The 21,806-nt window shown below is 41.1% G+C and overlaps 1 protein-coding gene across 2 annotated transcripts in view; it reads right to left on the bottom strand.

The window, feature by feature from the left end:
• The window catches only part of LOC126480806 (endoplasmic reticulum metallopeptidase 1-like), a 300,067-nt gene that overhangs the window by 3,303 nt on the left and 274,958 nt on the right, over positions 1–21,806 (bottom strand). For both annotated transcript variants that reach the window (XM_050104129.1, XM_050104128.1), the window contains 3 exons: positions 12,271–12,485; positions 11,939–12,054; positions 860–1,035 (listed from right to left, as the gene is read on the bottom strand). In XM_050104129.1, coding sequence (XP_049960086.1) covers positions 860–1,035; positions 11,939–12,054; positions 12,271–12,485 — 507 coding nt within the window. The remainder of the gene's footprint in view (positions 1–859; positions 1,036–11,938; positions 12,055–12,270; positions 12,486–21,806) is intronic.

The following is a 21,806-nucleotide window of genomic DNA, read 5'->3' as shown; positions in this document are numbered from 1 at the left end:
GAACATCATACTCACCAAGCAAATATTTTGAGTGTGCTGCCTTGCAATGTAATTTAGACAAATCTACATGAAGTTACTGATAATGCAAAGGAGAAAGACTAAATAGAAAACCAGTTCTGCATGAAGAAACACTGAAAAAACAGAATTTTAAGAGAAATATATGCTTAGTATTATCATTGTCATGGGCTTTTAGTTGTTTCTGGTAATGTGTATATTTCTTGTTCTGGTCAGTTTGTCTTACATGCACATTTCATATGGTTAAAAGGTTCAGTTTCAGCAATCAGGGGTACCCCATACACTCAATGGATGGTGGTGGTCAAGCTATCATTATATTGCTCTGGCATTCACAGCTTCTACTACCCATGAGTGAAAAGCCACACACACAGTTTATGTTTCTTCCTTTCATTTATTGTGCACTCACACTGAGTGAGTGTCTTCTGCTTTCTCCACCACCAACATCATTTCATTTGCATTCACTTTAATCTGAACACACTTATTGGTGTATGTTGCATACATAATAAAATGTATTATTAAATTTGCAAAATAATGATGTTGAAGATAATTCATATTTTTGCTTAAAGTTTTTTTTTAAAATTATTATTATGATGTACCTGGGGTGATGCAATAGCCGCAAGTCGGTCTTTATTTCAACATTGGATTTTTCAATTATTTAGTTGAGTGGTTCCAATTTCTATCATTAAATGAATGAAAGTATTAATGTGTGAATGTGGATTTCTATTAATACAAGCTAACTAAATCACAGGGTTATGCTTATTTCGGCTTTCTATTTCATTAGCGTAAATTAGAAAAGCAATAACACAGTATTTTTCTCAGACAGCACTCGTTGAGGTTTTCTTACCTTTAGAATTATCCAGAATGTCCAAGGAACTGGATCTGAAGCACAGCCATAATAAATGAAGTATGTGTCCCTCTCATTCCACTTTGGACCTACAAGTGGCTCACCTTCAACAAAACTCCAGCTTTGGAGCTGAAATCCATTGGCAGGAGCCATCATTATCCCCATATGGTCTGGTCCTGAAAAAGATGAGAAAAATAAAATTTAATGCTATTTAATACAGTAAAATTTGATAGTATCTAGTCACACACATAATATACAGTTGTATTTATTCAAGACATATTGAAAAGGGAAATAAAGTTGCAAGCATATACATTCCACAGTAAGTGGTATGTCAGACACAAGGAGAGAGAAAAAGTAATACTTATTTGCTTCTGGAATAACCATACTGCAAAGCATTACACATAACAGAGTGGCCTGGTGCTCATTCCAAGTTATGTAGTGTGCAATCACAGATAAAGATATAAATACAATGAGTAAAGTGCCAATTTTTTTGTGAAGATTTATTTACATTAATGAAAGATTTCTCAATTGCTGATATGTGAAATGTATGACTGGCTCATCATGTCTGTATGACATTTAACAATATAATTCAGCTGGAGTCTTAGTAAAATGCAGTTATTTAATTATTATATTATCTTGAATTGAGTCCTATGGAAACAGGGACACAACTACCATTCTCATCATAAATTTCATTTCTCTTTTAACTCATTTATTTAACATTTTTCAAAGTAACATTTTTCAAATGTAACATTTTCCAAATTTTCTTTTTAACCTGTGTTCGTCACCTCTAATCATTTATTGAACTACAGTTCAAGTAAAACAGTATATAGACACACATTTATTACAGCAAAATGGTGAAGCAGGACTGTCCAGAAGATAAATGTAAAGCTGTAGCAGCTTGCATAACTGTTTGAAAGATAGATGCCACCTATAGGAAAAAGTAAAGGAACTATTGAAGAAAAGGCAAGCAGTTACAGGAATATCAACTCTGCTGGAAATCCAATACTAAGCAAAACAGGGAAGGCTAAAGGGTGGAAGCAATGCATAAAAGGGCTATACATAGTAAATACTAGTACACAATATTATAGAAAAGGAAGATAAAGGTGAGATAGGATATACAAAACTGTGAGAAGAATTTGACACAGCACTGAATGACCTCCATCAGGGCTTGACAACTCACTGAATATGTGCATGAGTACTATTAACTGTTCAGGCTCCTGCTCATGACCTTAGCAGTGGCAGCACAGTGGAGAATGATGGATACGCATCTGCACATTGTGGTCATGACAACACAAGGAAAGAGACAGGTGAGGATCATTTTTGACAGCTGTGGCACCTAGTAGCAATAATGATGATACACAATGCTGTCCCAACGACACTGTCTCCACATTTCAATCTGCACTGGGAGTAGTTTTCTGATGTAACTGTTTATAGGGTACCATTAAACATGACACTACTGCATCACATACAGGATATGGCAGACAACGGACAGAGCCATCCTATATATCTTTGGAAGGAGTTTGTTATGGCACACCAGGACATTTTTATAGAAGGTGTGAACAGTGAGGTCAGAGAAAAGCTCATGGAGGTAGTTAGCAATGAAGGATACAATTATAAAGTTCAAGGAAGTTTAGAAAATATAGGTTCATCACAGAACTTCTTAGTTTGTGTGACTGCAGGCAGCAGTGCCAACCCTGTTGGAAATAAATCAGAATTCCTTGCAGAAGTGAAAGAGAAAATGAAAAAAGCTTCCCATAACCAATACCCAATGTAGTCAGAGGTATCCAATTTATGTGCAAGGAATGTCGCTTTAGCAAAATATATGTGTGGTGGTGCTTTTACAATTGATAATATAATGGAGCATGAACTTCGAATGTGCCAATTTTAGATCTCTCCTGAAGTTATTAACCAGCAGCAACAGAGTCTTCACTTCTGGGTAAGGGTCAGCTGGAACATTTCACTGACCATATACAAGCATTCAATATTAAATTCTCACTTTTCAAGAATCAGTTTGACAAAGGAAATGCAATTTCTTTTGTAAAATTATCTTCATTGAAGGACTCCGGTATTAAAACAGACAAAAACTGTCAACCAGTTCTACATAATAGAGGAAGAATTCCAGTTTTGATTTAAGAGTGAGGTGTGCTACGGCATTCAGTGAATATTGCTGACATTTGCACTGACCTGCAGCTTTATGTACATGGACATCAATGACAAATTTAATAACAAGGCAAATGTTCTAGATTTCTGCAAGGACTTCCATCAAGATTGATTTCCTCATTTACACAAGACGGCTACAGGCATAATATGAATATTTTGTTCCACATCGATCTTTGAAGAAGTATTTCCAACACCAAAGAGCTTTAAAATTCCTACGTGAAAATGTCAGACTGTAACCTTAACTGCACACTACATCTACAAAGCACATGAATCATTTCACTGAATACAGAAAAAAAGAGTAAGAAGATAAAGAGTGCACAAACTGATTAAAATCATTACATTCATTATTTATGGTTAAGTAGAATGAGAAATATATAACTATTTCAGTGTAACATTTTGTGGGAGCATTAAATTTTTAGTTCATTTGTTAAACTTATTGCAGCGCAATCTTCTTTAAAATGCCTTTTGTGTTTCTTGTTGCAATATTAGTTAGTCTAAGAAGTAAATGTTATCTAGATTGTCTCCTCTGAAGTCTCTGCATGGCTCCCCACTCCATGACGTTTGAGGTGGTACAGTGTTCACAGGTCTGCATTTGTCGTCTGCTTGCAGAGTATGTTGGATTTGAAGCCCTGATCAAAGTGGAGATATGGCATTTTCAGTAGGTGAGATTCTCCTAGAATTATTTAGATCCTTTGGAGAACACACACACACACACACACACACACACACACACACACACACACACACACACACACACAAAAAAAAATCCACCTAATTCGCAAATTTGCAAAATAAATCAGACAGGTTAAATACCCACAGACTTCAAGAAGAATGCAATAATTGCAATTATAAAGGAAACAGTTGGTGACAGGTGTGAATACTACCAAACAATTAGTTTACTAAGTCATGGTGACAAAATTATTTACAGAAGAAAAAAACAACAGATAGAACAAAAATATTTACAGAAGAAAAAAACAACAGATAGAACAAAAATTGATCTCCCTTGAGGTGACTTCTACCAAGGAAAGAAAACACTAGGGAATAGTAAACCTACAGTATCACAGAACTATGCCTAAAATGTCATTTTTTTCTAAATGATTGCCCATCTGGAGTTTCTGACTTCTATCACTTTTATTTCTGACCAAGCCCTCCAATATATCATACACCACCAGCAATTTACATAATGTCAACACAGACACGACCACTTCCAGTTACCAGTCAAAGGGAATGACCACATTCAAGCAACACATGTTTGCACAATAATCTGTCATCTGCAAGCTACTATGCTGCATGTGGCAGATGGTAGATAGTGTTAGAAGTTTCCTCCCTTAGATTTTCTTTGAAATTATACTGTGATATCTAGCACTTCATTTCTCTACACTAAATTTTGGGTGTTTGTAAAGCCAAACAGATCCAATCAGTTGAAAGAAAACAGTGGTTCCCATAAAATCTATTCATTGGAGTAAAAACCTTATCATGTATTTGAAATATTTTTAGTAAGCTCATTCTGATACAGTAACAGGTGCATCTGCATCGTCTTGGCCACTAAAATCAACGTAAAAATTACAACTTTCACAATTTTAATGAATGAGAGGGCATAATGCCTTACATGATCATTGTCTACATCAATATGTAGACTTATCAAGTTATAAGGAACATCATTTCAATTGCAAGCTTGAGATGTTGATCAAACCTGTACATCTGTCTTAATCTCTACTGGTGCTACACACAAAGAACAAAATGTGCAGCATATTCCTCTTGTTGGTAACACAGAGGGCAGTGTTTGTTCCATCAAATCTGGCACCCTGCGCGCGCGCACACACACACACACACACACACACACACACACACAGTGGAGTTTCCTTTCTTCCCTCCCCGCACTCCGGCACTCACCCTGAAAATAGATAATGGAAATTGAACAGATGATGTGTGAGCTTTCCCTGGTCATGTACAACATTCAAGGAGTTTTCCTGTGGATGAGTATCATGAACTTTTAAGCAACACTTAATTCTGTTATCTGTATTTAAGTATGCATTTATCTTATTAATAAAAACAATATTCCAGTAACATATGTACATTCATCCAGAGGTACACAAGGATAAGAGAAGTTGCCACGTACACTACATCTGGGGATAAGTGGATCGTTGATACTAAAAAATAAGTTATAAAATGGATTTTTTTGTTTTTTGTTTTAGGGCACAAAACTGCTATGGTCATTAGCACCCGGTCTGTGACTTATGAAAAGGTAAAAAACGAAAATGGAAACCAGCAGCAATGGGAACGAAACTCAAAAAATTGGAGAAACTAAAAGCAGAAGGAAAGCTTAAAAAACCACTACAGAAAAGGGTTGGTTGTCCCCAAAATAAGTTTCAAATGACTGACGTCATCTCACTGGCACTAATAAACTCAAGAACGTGATCGGCTGAGCGCGTGTCATCTGCTAAAATGGACGATATTTCAGGAGACAGCTGTAGACAGGCGCATAACGGAGTAAAATAGGGGCACTCAAGTAAAAGGTGTCTTACCGTCCACAGCTGAGAGCAGTGGGGATAGAGTGGGGCAGGATCGCCGCTTAAAAGATGTCGATGGCTAAAAAGACAGTGCCCTATCCGGAGTCTAGTTAAAATTACCTCCTCCCGACGACGCATTCGGGAGGAAGAGGTCCAAGCACAGGGAAGAGCTTTCACGTCCCGCAATTTATTATGGGGAAGTGTCAACCAATGTGCATGCCATAAAAAAAAAACAACACGACGACATAAAACACTCCGTAGATCGGCGAAGGGAATCGTGCAAATAGCTGGCCAAAGAAGAGAGACTGCAGCCTTGGCCGCTATATCGGCGGCCTCATTTCCACAGATACCAACGTATCATGGGATCCAGAGGAACACCACCGAGACGCCCCCCAAGTGGAGCAAGCATAGGCAGTCCTGAATCCGCTGGACCAGAGGGTGGACAGGGTAAAGAGCTTGGAGACTGAGGAGAGAGCTGAGAGAATCTGAACAGATAACATACTGTATCTGCTGATGCGGACGGATGTATTGGACAGCCTGGAGAACAGCGTAAAGCTGCGCAGTATAAACCGAACACTGGTCGGGAACTCTAAATCGATTTGGGGTGTCTCCAACAATATAGGCACTCCCTACACCAAATGATGTCTTTGAGCCATCAGTGTAAATAAATGGGGCATCCTTCATTTTTGCGCATAGAGCAGAAAATGCCCAACGATAAACAAGTGGAGGGGTACCATCCTGTGGAAACTGACAAAGATCACAGAGCAGGCAGGTCCGGGGACAGAGCCAAGGCGGTGCCGTACCCCAAGTTGTCAAGAAAGTTTGAAGAAAGCGGAAAGAAAGAGAATGGAGCAGTTGACGGAAGTGGACTGCCGGTGGTAGTAGGGAGGAAGGGCGGCCTGCATACCCTAAATCCATGGAGGTGTCGAAAAAAATGTCATGGGCCGGATTAGCGGGCATGGAAGACAAATGGCTAGCTTAAAGACTTAGAAGGACAGCTTGCCGATTAGACAGCAGAGGTTCAGCAGTCTCGGCATAAAGGCTTTCCACAGGGCTGGTGTAAAAAGCTCCAGACACTAAACGTAATCCACGGTGGTGGATAGAGTCGAGACACCGAAGAATAGACAGCCGAGCAGAGGAGTAAACTATGCTTTCATAGTCCAATTTTGAGCACACTAAGGCGCGACAGAGGCGGAGAAGGACCACTCTGTCCACTCCCCAGGAGGTACCATTCAGGACACGGAGGGCCTTGAGGGATCACAGACAGCGAGCCGAAAGATAGGAAATGTGGGAGGACCAGCACAGTTTTCTGTCAAACATAAGACCCAATAATTTAGTGACATCCGAAAATGGAAGGTTGACAGGCCCTAGATGTAAGGAAGGTGGAAGAAACTCCGTACGACGCCAAATATTAACACAAATCGTCTTACTGGGAGAAAAGCAGAAGCCTGTTTCGATGCTCCAAGAGTGGATGCGATGAAGACAGCCTTGAAGACGTCGTTCAAGAAGGCTGGTCCGTTGAGAGCTGTAGGAGGTCACAAAATCGTCCACAAAGAGGGAGCCCGAGACATCAGGAAGGAGACAATCCATAATTGGATTTATGGCAATGGCAAACAGTAGAACACTTAGCATGGAGCCCTGGGGTACCCCGTTTTCTTGGGAGAAAGTACGGGAGAGAGTAGTGTTCACCCGCACCCTAAATGTGCGCTCTGCCATCAATTCGCGAAGAAAAAGGGGCAACCAACCGCGAAAGCCCCAAGAGAACAGTGTGCAGAGGATGCCTGTCCTCCAACAGTTATCGTATGCTCTCTCCAGATCAAAAAATATTGCTACTGTTTGGCGTTTCCGGAGAAAATTGTTCACGATATAAGTGGAGAGAGCTACAAGATGGTGAACTGCAGAACGATGCTTTTGGAAACCGCATTGGGCAGGTGTTAAAAGACTGCGGGATTCCAGCCACCAAGCTAAACAGCAATTCACCATACGCTCCAAAACCTTACATACACTACTCGTGAGAGAAATGTGGCGATAGCTAGAGGGGAGATGTTTGTCCTTTCCAGGTTTCGGAACAGGAACGACGATAGCTTCCCGCCATCGTATGGGAAAAGTACTGTCGGTCCAAATTCGATTATAAAGGTGAAGGAGGTAACACAGACTATGGTATGATAAATGCAGCAACATTTGGATGTGGATACCATCCGGTCCTGGGGCGGAGGAGCGAGAAGAAGGGAGTGCATGTTGGACTTCCCGCATGGAGAAAACAGTATTGCAGCTTTTGCGATTTTGAAAGGAGAAAGCAAGAGGTCACACTTCCGCTGCACGTTTCTTCGGGAGGAACGCTAGCAGGTAATTTGAAGAGCTCGAAATCTCACCAAAGTATTGACCCAATGACTTAGAAATTGCGACGGGGTCCACTAATGTATCATGCGCGACAGTGAGCCCAGAGACTGGGGAGAAACTAGGAGCGCCTGATAACCGTCGAATCCGACTCCAAACTTCCGAGGAGGGAGTGAAGGTGTTAAATGAGCTAGTAAATAAGTCCCAGCTTGCCTTCTTGCTATCGCAGATGATGCGACGGCACCACGCACGGAACTGCTTATAGCGGATGCAGTTGGCCAATGTAGGATGGTGTCTGAAAACGCGAAGAGCACGTCACCACTCACGTATTGCGTCACAGCATGCCTCGTTCCACCAAGGAACTAGGGGGGCGCCAGGGCAATTCGGAGGTGCCAGGTATTGAACGTTCCGCAGCTGTAAGAATAATGTCTGTAATATGACTGACCTCATCGTTGACGCTAGGAAAGTGACGGTCATCGAATATCGCTAGAGATGAAAAAAAGTGTCCAATCGGCTTGAGCAAACTTCCAGCGTCTCTGGCGCATATATGGCAGTTGTGGCTACAGTCGAAGGACACATGGAAAGTGGTCACTCGAGTGTGTATCATCAAGGGCGAACCATTCGAAGCTCCGAGCTAGTGGAACACTACCGACCAGAAGGCCCAAATGAGAGAAATTTGTCGTGGAGGCAGACAAAAATGTAGGGTCCCCAATGTTGAGGCAAACAAGATGTGCTTGGTGGAAGACGTCTAGCAATAATGAGCCACACGGACAAGGATGTGGAGATCCCCAAAGTGGGTGGTGGGCATTGAAGTCCCCAACCAGCAAATAGGGGGGTGGAAGCTGACCAAGAAGATGAAGGAGATCAGCTCGTGCCATTGGTGTGGACGATGGAATGTATATAGTACAAAGAGAGAACGTGTATCCGGAAAGGGAAAGACTGACGGCGACAGCTTGGAAGGAAGTGTTTAAATGGATTGGGTGATAATGGAGAGTATTATGGAGAAGAATCACGAGTCCTCCATGTGCTGGAGTGCCTTCAACAGAGGGGAGATCAAATTGGATGGACTGAAAATGGGGGAAAACAAAGCGGTCATGGGGATGCAGCTTTGTTTCCTGAAGACAGAAGATGACCGACGAGTAGGATTGTAAGAGGACTGTCAATTCATCCCGACTGGCTCGAATGCCGCGGATATTCCAATGGATAATGGACATAGGGTGGACAGAAAATGGAAGAATGTGACCAAGGTTGCCGTCAACTCAACGACTGCTCAGAGCTTGCGACCCACAGTGTGGAACGGCACTCAGCCGAAGGCAGAAGATCCTGATCCATAGGTTGTTCAGGAGCAGCTCCTGCCACCAGCGATCAGCCAGTTGATTAGCCGCCAGCAGTGCGCCTCGGTGACACAGAAGACGGCCGAGGGCGGTTACCACCAGGTGGTGCTGTAGATGAGACACGCCGTGGCGGAGAAGGAGAGGAACTGGGTTTCTTATTAGCCTTCTTGGAAACATGATGTTTAGATGAGGGAGGAACCGATGGTTGTGAAGTTGCGGTACGTAAAAAATCTTCACAAGTATGCTCTTTTTTGGAAATCCGGGTGTCTGACTTTTTGGATCAAGATTTAGCAGAACCCGATGAAGGGTGAGCCATAGAGTGAGCAGGCAAAAGTGAGGAGGTTGAACGGGCGATCTTTGCGCTGGCCGATCTGACGACCGTGTCACTAAAGGTGAGATCACATGTCTACGTGGCCGCCTCCTTTGTTGGCCGAGGAGAGGCAAGGACCGTGTTGTATTTTCCTGTCTGAGGCACAGTGGACTTTCGACTGGTGAATAATTTTCGAGAAGCAAACGTTGACACCTTTTCCTTCACTCTGATTTCCTGAATGAGCTTTTTGTCTTTAAAAATGGGGCAATCTCGAGAGGAAGAAGCGTGGTCACCCATACAGTTGATGCAACGAGGGGATGGAGGTGGACAAGCACCCTCATGGGCATCCTTGCCACACGTAACACATTTGGCCGGGTTGGAACAGGACTGGCTGGTATGATTGAACCGCTGGCACCGATAGCAACGTGTAAGGTTTGGGACGTAGGGGCGAACGGAAATTCTCTCATAGGCCGCTTTTATTTTCGATGGGAGTTGAACTCTGTCAAATGTCAAGAAGACAGTACGGGTTGGAACGATGTTCGTGTAAACCCTTATCGTAACTCTATGAACAGCCGTTACGCCCTGGTCAGACAGGTAGTGTTGAATTTCCTCGTCAGACAATCCGTCGAGAGAGCGTGTATAAATGACTCCACGTGAGGAATTTAAAGTGCGGTGCGCTTCCACCCGGACAGGGAAGGTGTGGAGCAGTGAAGTACGCAGCAATTTTTGTGCCTGGAGGGCACTGACTGTTTCTAACAACAAGGTGCCATTCCGTAGTCTGGACCAAGACTTTACAGGACCTGCAATTGCATCGACACCTTTCTGAATAATGAAAGGGTTGACCGTGGAGGAGTCGTGACCTTCGTCAGACCGAGAAACAACAAGGAACTGTGGCAACAATGGAAGAACTGTCTGTGGCTGAGACTCAGTGAACTTACGCTTGTGAGCAGACATAGTGGAAGATGAGGAAACCATTGCGGAAGTATCCCCCATGATTACCGGCGTCTCCGATGGCGCACTCCTCCCTTGTGGGGGCCCTGTCTGAGGGCACTCCCGCCTTAGGTGATTGTTCACACCTCCTGAGAAACGGACGGAGGGACCAATCGGCACTTTCGGAAGGTATCAGCTCGGGTAATCACCCCTCCCTGGGCCTGGCTGTTACCAGGGGGTACGTACGTGTCCTACCTGTCTACCCAGGGCGGGGAATTACGCGTTACCCCGTCACCGGCTACGCATGAAAATGCGTGGGTCGGCCTTCAGACACACACAGGGAGGAAGAAAGAGAAAGGGAAAGGGAAAGGGAAAGGGAAAGGAAAGAAGAGAGGTCTCAAACGCCGCAGCGGAGAAAATGGTAAAGAGAAGAGGTAAGGAAAAGAGAAGGACAAAGGAAGGATGAAGACATGCAAGCAGAGAAAGCGAAGAATGTGTTACATTTTCTAGTGTCCGTCTCCAGACGTAGGCACAAACCATACTCCCAGAGGAGGGGGGGGGGGGGGAGAAAGGGAAGGAAAGAGCCAGAGGTGAGGGGAGGGGAGGGGGGGGGGCGAAGATAGGGGATAGGGAAGGATGCGGAAAAGGAAGGTATGCAGCCTGGAAAGGAAGGACGCCACATTAGCTCGGGGTCCCGTGCTTGCTACGCACGTATCCACAAAAGAGTTGTGGACCCCCTGGGGGGAAAAATGGATGTGTGAAATCACATTGGATGTGGTTTCTTCATGCCAAATACTATGGTAAAAAGAATGTTGCTACTTCAAGAAGGCATTGCTATATTTCAGGCCTACATATTTACATTTGTTGTAGCCAACAAATACAGTCTTTTTAAAAATCTTAAGACTTTTAAAACCACAGACTCTTCTAAGCTTTCTGCATCGATCTTCTAAGAAAATAGAAGTACTTCAGTACCATTAACTAAAGAAAAGTGATCAAGTAACATAGTTCTTCAGTGCGAAATCTCAATCAATTATAAATACAACTGATTAGTATAGTAACTAGCAAAAGCTCTCCTTTACACCTTGACATGAAATAAGTACACTCCCTCATTATGCAACATTCAGCATATGCCAGAAATTTCTTTTCAATACAAAAATCTCTTTCCATATTCACAGCACTAACTTCACTCCCTCTTCCCATCCTACTCCATAACCTCACCACACTCTTCTTACCTATACTACTTCCTGTGACAAAAAGTTCATACAATGGGCTGTTTCCTCACCTTAGTGTGTCTATCACACACTCAGAAAGGTGCATCCATGTCATCCTCATTTCTGGTATGTTGCCACTTACCCATACACGTACATTTCATATGCAAAGTATGAAAGTGCCGCTTTAATTTTTTTCTAGATTAAATTCACACATTTCTTACACACTGGAGATTTAATAGTTAAGACACAGCAGTTTTACACAACACAGTGTTTAGTAACTTATTTACCTGTTATTGTAAATGTCATGTTCAGCAAATTTTTACCAATATTTTCCTTGGATACAAGTTTCAGTGTTACCGGTATTGGAACTGGTGGATCTGGAGCAGGAATCCAGTGAGTCTTCCTGGAAATTAATTTTAAATGTGGTCAAAATATTAAAAAGATAGGGCACTGTTAATCATTTGTGAAATAGTGGTGCAAACTTATACGTCTAGCATTTGACTTGTGTGTAAGAATACAATACGCTTAGCTAGAACAATCCACATTTTCAATCACTAGATATTCAGAATAATTCTAATGAAAGGACATCAGCTTTAAGATGATTGTATTAAGTCTTTACCCCAGGAATGTAATGACAGGTAGCAGATATGGGAAGCCACAATATAGTTGGCGGCGACATTCTTCACTTGAAGTATGTACCATTTTTGCTTGTTCTATGTGAGGAACTATGGATTTCACAGACTGGGGGCTGTTCACATCCATGTCAACTAGCCAATAACCAGACTCATGGTGATACTCTCTGCCTGATGAATCGTGGAATACTTGTTTCGTATGCTGGGAAGCAAAATATAATTTAAATAAGTTCTAAACAAAAATGGTTTTGAGTACATAGAAATTTTTGCACACCGACATAAATTGAACATTTTATCTCATCACACAAAGAAGCTCTATAATCAAACAATTGTGACACATTAAGCCATAAAAAGTTAACCAGTTTTTAGAAACAACATACCATAAGCATTATCATATCTACTGCTGAAAGTAATAATACGAATTAATCTGTTTTCACTGTCCTTCTCCCCATTTAATGTTTAAATGACACAGTCTATTAATGTGTAGCTAAAAATTGAAAGAATATGCTTTTTTGTGGCCCCTCAAGCTCAATAATATAGTGCAAAAGATGATCACGAATGATCAAACACACTCATTATAGTAGTAGTGGAACTAGTAGTATTTAAAGATAAATGACACACCAGAGAAGAAGGGGTGGGGGGAGGGGGGAGGGGGGGGTGCGGCTCCGTCACAATCGGCTGAATGAGTGACAATGCAGTTGTCGGTGTGTAATGTACAACACTTACAACAAACATTTCTGAATATTATTTTTCCTGCAATATGTAATGACATGTGACAGAATTTTGAATCTATTATGAGAATTCACATTTTAAAGAAAAATAGCAGCTGCAGAGCGAAGCAAGGAGTAACTTTAAAACTTTGTGATGAAAGGATAAATATCGAGTGCAATGGAAACTATTGAACAAAATACATTATAATGTTGAACACTGGGAAGGAGCCTGCAATGGTGGGTTTGATTACATATTAATTTTGAGGCATCATAAAAGACTCCTGTTTGTCAATTTTGGAACAAGTAAAGAGTGAAAGAAGTTGGTAACATGCTGGTATGGTATACAGAAATTGTAATGTTATGCAAATTCAAAAAAGCTAATGAAAATATAACTTCATACAGTGACAGCCATTATATCTTCATGTAAGTTAATTCTCTAAACAGTTCCAGATTATGAGAGAGAGAGAGAGAGAGAGAGAGAGAGAGAGAGAGAGAGAGACATGAAAGATGAAACTTCAGACCTGGCAGTCTTATTTCAATACTGCACCAAATGATTAGTAAGATCATTACTAATGGCATAGAAACATAAGTCAGGCAAAACTAAAAGTCAACTTCAAAAGTGGATATGGTACAGTCAACCATTTTTAGAAAAGAGCAAGGGCCAGAATTAGCCTTTATCTGACTTGCATTGATTGAGAAATGCTTTTGACACAATTTGAATACCTTCCTAGTATTGGCCCTCTAGAAATAAGGTGCTGATTGAACCAATATTAGTATACTGAGAAACAAACAAAATGTACTAGAGGCATATATTTAATGGACACATGGTAAGCACTGCTTATCTGGTATAAAACAACAGATATGTTTAAAGCATTCCTTACATGGGTTGACAAGTGAGATATTTTTGGGCTAACAGTTCTAATTTTTCACTATTCTCATGAGAAGTCAATCAGCAAACTTCATGATGCTCGTTATGCATTATGATGCAATCAAGGACTGAGTTCTCTGTATGGGTCATACAAGTGCCCACCTGAGTTCTGGGAAGCATGGTTAGCTGCTACCCCCAGTCATCAGGTCCCATAGTCTGAGTGTGGGTCTTGGTGTGAGGTTAGAGTCACTAAAACTTAATTTCTTATTGATTGCTACAGAAAATGTCCACATGGTTGAGAAAAATGGCCACTTACATATGTCATAAACATTTTTAAGTTATCTCAGTGCAATTAACAGCTTTAACAGTGTGTAACCCGAGTTGCAAAGGGATACCGCTGTTGGCAGCAAGGTAAGCAACTAAATTCTTTGCATATTATACTGCTGAGTGCCCAGATCATGGAAATACAAGCAGGGCAGCACCAGTGTGAATGTGGCGCTTTACTGTCCTCAGTTTCCAAGGGGAGAAGACCACAACACCAACAGGTACCCCTTCAACGTGTAATGCAATGATGTATATAGGCATAGATGCAGCATGTGGTGAGGCCACGGCAGCTGTCTAGACTAGCTCCCACCACAAAGCAAAAGAGAGAAATAAAATTACTTCAATTTTGGTAACAGATTCAGACTCCTAACTACATTCTGAATAATTTGATATTAAACTCTAACCACTCCATTGATTAATTAATCAATCTAAAACCTTCATTGTCATTTTTTTTCACTATTAATTTTTCAAAGCAACCAGGCACCACCGATGTCTTGCCTACACAGAGGACCATTGGTTGAGTGGAGGGTGGGGTAATTTTAATGTACCCAATTCAATTAAAATAAAAAATCCCTAATATAGAGAAGTCCAGCAAATTTCCCTGGCTGTTATTTCAAAGTTAAGTTGAAGCCACATTGCGATGGAGGCATTCCAGTTCCTCCAACTTTTAAAGATTTGGCACTCAAAAAGGGGTCCCAGCCTGAGAGGCAAAGAGAGTATGCCTGTCAGAGAAAGGCTGCACTAACAGTTCGTTTCTACTGCCTCTTATGTTGGCCGCAGGAGCCTAGTCGTTAACTGTGGATGGACACCAAGGTGAGGCATCCGAGATTATAGGTAGCACAGACAGCTACTCTTCAACCCCACTGAGTTGATGTTTCTTAACAGGCATACATGAGATTGATCACATGGCACTCACCACCTTTTGTTGCAAGTGTTGCCTTCCATCACTTTGGAAGCATTCTTGTGTTCAGCCATCCGTTACTGGTTTGCCACGACTCATTTTAAGAAGTGCACTGCATTTGTGGTGATTATGACAGTGCTATCACAACATCTGCACCACAAGATGCTGGCATTGCAATTCCACAAGTTGTAGTTGTGGTAAGCTTTATTGTCCAAACGCTATTTTCTGTTATTATACTTATTACCCATGACTGGCTTCTTTCATTAACATGTTGAAATTTGGTTTACTTTCCACATTGTCCAGGGATTGGAATTTATTCTCTTAGTTTAACTATTTATGGAATTATTTGTAATTTCTAACTTGACATACAGCAAGTCAGTTGCTCATCACGAGGCTATTATTTGTGGGCAATGCTTGAAGGAAGACATTGTGACATGGCTACCTCAATTTTGTATGCTAATTTCTGAATACGTGATTTCATTACTGGTATCTACTCACTTTCATTGGTGTGTAGCTTCCATCCTGTCACTCTTTTGTTCAATTAATCCATTGCCATGTGACAACACACTGGGAGTAGGCGAGCGAGTCTGACCTAGGTATGATCCAGGGACAGGAGATCAGCAAATTAATGATCTGTTAGGGAATAGTGATGATTAGTGTGCCTTCAAAGGTCATTTATTTCATCTCTACAGTCTGTGTAGCAATAGAACAGCAACAGTTGTGACAACTGCAATAGGAACACTAGATTTCATAGTCATGAAATTATTTTAGTCATCATGGTCATATGTTTCCAGTCGTTCACCAAGAGCATGCGAGATATATATATATATTTTCACTGCAATTAACAACACCCAACACCTCAACCATGTGAGAACACTCAGGAAGCAGAACAGGCAGTTTTTTAATTGGACAGATAAAAAATCTACTCACCAACACACATAAAAAAACTGTTGTGATTGGCAAGCTTTTGGAGCCAGTGGCTCCTTCAGGCAGAAGAGTTGAGGGGAAAGGAAGAAGGGTGAAGGAAAAGGACTGGAGAGGTCTAGGAAAAGGGGTAGATTTTGGTGAAAGCCACCCAGAACCACAGGTCAGAGGAGACTTACCGTACTAGATGAGAAGGAAAGACTGATTGTTGGGGACTACATCAGATAAGATTTGAAAACCTGAGAGCTTAAAGGTGGAAGACAGGGTAATATACAAGACAGATTACAACTAAAACATAGAGCATGAGTTAATAAAAGTGAGTAAGCTAAGTGCATTGCACATAACGGAAGTGGGAGCGGGCAGTGACAAATAGATGAGAAACACATTGAAAGCTGTAGAAAACTAAAACAGAGTGAAGCAAAGAGTAGTTACAGTGAAGAAAAGCTGAGACTGAAGAAATTAACATAAATTAAGGCCAGGTGGGTGGCAAGAACCAAGGACAGGATGTCGTGCTAACTCCCACCTGTGGAGTTCTGAGAAACTCGTTATACTAAAACAAGTAGTCTGGTGGACAAAGGAGGATAAATGTCAGAGGCTCCACATGGTGCACAGTCTCTTTCTCCCAGGAATCACAAGAAAACTTAGTGTAGTGTCCAGTACAGTGATACACTGACAGTCCGTGACCTAAGAGGATGAATCGGCTGACCACCTCAGGGCCCTGGCTCCCAAGGCACCACTGGCTGCAGCACTGACTGGTGCCAATGCACCACCCAGTGATGAGCCAAGTGCCGCCGTTGACACCAAGTCTGACACCAGCGGAGCCCACACTGACACTGACAACTATCTGCAAGATGGTGTTGCAGAGACAGTCACATGATCATCAACACCACCACTTCCAGACCCCAATCACAACCAGCTAAGTGTTGGTTTGTGACCAATTGTTGTTGCAGATGTGACAAGCTATGTTGAGCCAGCTGCTGGCCGCAGTTGCAGCACAAAATATGGAGTTGTGCACACAATGTGTACAAAAATAAAATAAATATATGAATATGTCTGCTTGTGTCTGTATGTGTGGATGGATATGTGCGTGTGTGCGAGTGTATACCTGTCCTTTTTTCCCCCTAAGGTAAGTCTTTCCGCTCCCGGGATTGGAATGACTCCTCACCCTCTCCCTTAAAACCCACTTCCTTTCGTCTTCACCTCTCCTTCCCTCCTTCCTGATGAGGCAACAGTTTGTTGCGAAAGCTTGAATTTTGTGTGTATGTTTGTGTTTTTTTGTGTGTCTATCGACCTGCCAGCGCTTTCGTTCGGTAAGTCACCTCATCTTTGATTTTATATATAATTTTTCCCACGTGGAATGTTTCCTTCTATTATAAAAATAAAATAAAAATTAGACATGCACAGTGTGTACTTGCATACACAAAGCTAGACATTCAGGTAAATTTGAGATGCTATTGTGAGCCATAGAAGCAGTAAAGAACTTATCTGCAGAGACCCTTCAGATCCACAGCAAGGAATTTTTGAGTTGTCTTTATGCAAAGGCGGTTGATTTGCGAAAGCAGAGTGAGATGCTAGACCGTACCATTCGAAAATAAAGAAGCAAAACTCGGCTCAACAGATGCGAGGTTCAAGGGGATTGAAAAGAAAAAAGTCAATATTGTTTTTCAATATGGCAATTTAATATTTGGATGCTAGGTGGTAAAACAGTGGAATGTTTAGACTTGATATAAACAAGGAAAATCAATGTACTTGGACTCAGCAAAATGAAAAAGAAGGGACAAGGATTGAAAGAACTTTGAGAGGTATACCATCTAGCATGGTTCAGAGGAACCTAAACCGAAAATGGAGTCTCCATTATTATGGATCACTGAATGAAAGATAACGTAGTAGATGTAAAATGTTTCTGAATGGATTCTTCACATCGAACTAAAATTAAAATCTTCACAGAATATCACTATCATTGAGTGCTATGCACTACAGACAAAAGGAAAATTTTGAAGAAGACCATGAGGAAAGCTGAAGAAGGGGAGGAACAATTATCATAGATGACATGAATGCCCATGTGGGGGACTGTAAGAGATAGTTATGAGGGTATTCTAGGGTCGATCATATGGGTGGGAGCCACGAAACTCCAAACGTAATAGACTCCTTGACTTCCAAATGACTAACAGTTTTGTAGCAGAGAACTCACAGTGTCAAAAACAAAAAAACCTAAGATCACAAGGTATAGATGGGATTGAAAATATGAATCCTTGTAGACTTATAGATTGAGAAACAACTGCAAAAGAGATTGTTGGTGCAAAATAGACTGTTGGAAGTTAAAGTGATCCCTGGTGATCACAGACTGATCATAGTCTGCTTTTCAGTAAGCTGGAAGAATTAAGAAGAGCACAGGAGAAACCATTCAGGATGTGGAAACTGAAGGCCAGTGATGAACTAGTAGAATTCCAATACAACATCAAGACAGCATTTCGTAGGGCAGATATGTATATAAAGTTTGAGAGGTATGAAAAGGTCTGAAAGAAAATCTTATTACAATAACCAACAAAGTCTGTAGACTAATCTGCAGCAGAAGAGAATGGAAGGGAACTTTATGATAGAATGAAAGAACAAGAACTGTTGCGTACACAAGAAGATCGTGTTTAGAACATACTTAACAGACTGGACAGACCATAGTATGGAACCATATAGAATCTTTGAGAATAAAGCAAGATTAGTTGTTACAGAAGAAAGAGAGAAGTGGCCTAACAAGTTGAGCGATGAACTGAGAGAGAGGATGTTAATGGAAATAAGAAAATGCTATATGGAATGATGAAAAATAGAGAGATAAGGAACATTCCAAGTATCTGACAGATACCAACGTAAATCTCATCATGGATTACATGGTTTAAGAAACTTTGAAGTCTACTTTGATGAGCTGTGAATTATGTACAGCACACACAAGACGACAATGCTGTGTCACATCCTTTTGGCTCTGACAATACGACAGAGAGAACTTTGAATGATGTCTAATATGCCTGAAAATACATCAAAACTGGAAAAAATTACACCGGTATTGACAAAGTAAATGGGGAAATCACTAAAGCCATGGGATCTGCAAGACATCAATGGATCTACAGACACTCTTGTAGATATAGAAAGAAGGGAAGGTAACTGTTGTTCCAAAAATGGGCATGTAATTCCAGTTTTAAGGACAGTTGATAGACAAATTCTTTAATTATAGAGGTATCACTGTAACATCTCAAGTTGGTAAACTTTATTAAATAATTACAGGGAGTAAGATCAGAATCCACACTGGAAAAAAAAAACCTTGAGAGAAGCATATGGATTCAGGAAGAGGAGACAGACAACTAATTTAATTTCTTCTCTCCACTCCTTACTATGAAGTTAATGACTAACTCCTACTATGAACCGACTAAGACCTGTGGTGAGACTTTCTGGATATAAAGAAAACATTTGATGCTGTGAGAAGGAAAGATGTGTGGGGAAACACTGAAGAACACTTGAATACAGGATGAAACTGTACACGGAATCAAGAATTTGTATGGTGATAGCCCACATTAAGGTCAAAACACCCATAGGCACTGTAGCCACTCATATGAAATCTGGGTTAAGCAAGGTGGAGTTCTGTCTCTTCATCTTTCCAGCACTGTAACGAACGAGATTCGAGGAAAAGTATGCCAAACAAGTAGAGGTGAAAAAATAAAATCCATATTATATGCTGATGACTAGTGTCTGTGGGGAGATTCTAAAGACCTTTGAAACACTTGGGCAGAAGCTGCTGAAGTATATGGTCTCATTGTTATCTAGAAGGGAAGTGAGACAATGGCCATAAAAAGGTATGGATAACCAATGGGACCATGTTGAAATGAAGGGAAACAGTTACAGTTAACCATTTATTTTAAATATCTTGGTAGTGTTGCCTCTAATATTGATTATATAGGCAAAGAAATCACAAAATGCAAGCACGTAGTAACTTCTATCAAATGACTGAAGACATAATGTGGAATAAGAAAGTACTGCAAAAAATGTAAGTGTGTCATCTATACAACCTATTACATTCCCTTTCTGATGTATGGTTGTGAAACATGGGTCATGAGAAAGACAACCACAGAACTCGCGCAACTGTGATGGGTTTTGTTCATAGCATGGTCTGGAAGACGCGGAGGGATAGAGCACAAAATGTGCAAGTCCAATAACAGGCCCAAGTTGTATTAGTTAAAGACAAAATAACCTTGCAATGGCTGACATGGTATCAACAAATGGAAATTAACAGGTTACCAAGAGTAATGTATGATTTGACAAGTAAGAGATGAAAGACCCAAAGGAAGCCTAAAACTCAGGTAGAAGGACAGAGTGAAATCTGACATCGAGCTGAGTGGACATACCTGTTACAGGTAATTTATGCACAAGCTTTGCTTTCTGACCCATCAATTATGGTGGGATGATGATGATGATGATCTGAAATGCTCAGTACTGTTTTGAATCAGCAGAGGGGAAATTAGGAGAACCTGAAACAATGATTGTGGACAAGGTATCTTAGAATCTAAGATAGTTGATAAGTTTGCAGGTGTAGCTCATGAGCCTATGCCAGGTCAGCTGCTACTATTGGAAGTGCAAGTAGAAAGCACACTACTGGGGTCACCCCTGACATTCACAACACCTAACAGCATCACACTTGTGGTATTAGGTTCGCACAGCACTCTTTTGTCAGCTGCCACATGTGTCAGTGCACTACATGCAACCCCAGTGGTTGTGCCAGTAGAAAGACCACTGGAGCAGACTGATCAGATAACACAAGACTATTAACTACCACAGAGAGTTGGTTTTACTCTGCTGGGAATGATCATACCGAATCAAATTTTGTCTCAGGTTTCCTGGGGTTGCACCAACTGACTTATTTTTTTGCAAGTCTCCTCAGCACTTCACTGTGACAACTGTTGGTCCCTGGAAGGTTTTTAAAATGCATGGACATTTTCATAGTTGCCCTGGAACTGCATGTATGGCTTGATATTTGAATGGATCACAACTAAGAGTAATAAACACATTTTCTACTGCAATGTTTGTTCATAGTTTCTCTCATTAGCTAAGTTCAGTGCTATCATAGGCCATACCACAAATCAAGGAATACAGATTTCCCCCCTCATTTTGAATGGTCTTGCTATATTTTCCCAAGATAGCCACAACATCCAATGCTCTAGGTGAAGAAGTAAAAGAACAGTTGTTTTACACTTTACTGTCTGTGATGCAGTGTAGTTCTGGATCTTGTTTGCTGAAAATCTTTTATTGCAGCTAACTGGTGTCACTTTTCTAGAAAATAATAGATCCAGATAAGTGGAGAAGGAGGACTATGTTGCTCCTTGTGGTTAGGAAATCATGATGTAATACGTGAGATTCAATTTCTTTCACACACTTTTGCAGATGTTTTCCCTGTCACTGACACCTTATCTGATGTGTTACAAGCCAGAGCTTATGATATAGGCTAATGTGTAATAAAAATTAAAGCAATGTTGGAAATCAATCATGACAGATTTGAAATAATATGGTAAAGAGTTATTGGTGACAAATACACAGATGAACCAGTAATTAAACATCTTGTGGATCATTTCTTATGTGGAAGAATTCACTGTGGGGGGGTAGGGGGGGGGGGGGTGGAAGAAGAAAAGGAGCAGCAACGCAAGACAATGAGGAAGCACTGGGGGGGGGGGGGGGGGTTGGAAAAACCACCTTATTCAAAATGGAAACTCTTCTAACCAATTGTTTATTGTTTTTAGTGGTCCGCAGTTGGACAGAGTT

The sequence above is a fragment of the Schistocerca serialis genome, chromosome 5 (genome assembly GCF_023864345.2).
Source record: "Schistocerca serialis cubense isolate TAMUIC-IGC-003099 chromosome 5, iqSchSeri2.2, whole genome shotgun sequence".
Taxonomy (NCBI): domain Eukaryota; kingdom Metazoa; phylum Arthropoda; class Insecta; order Orthoptera; family Acrididae; genus Schistocerca; species Schistocerca serialis.
This window is presented reverse-complemented; position numbering and strand designations above follow the sequence as displayed.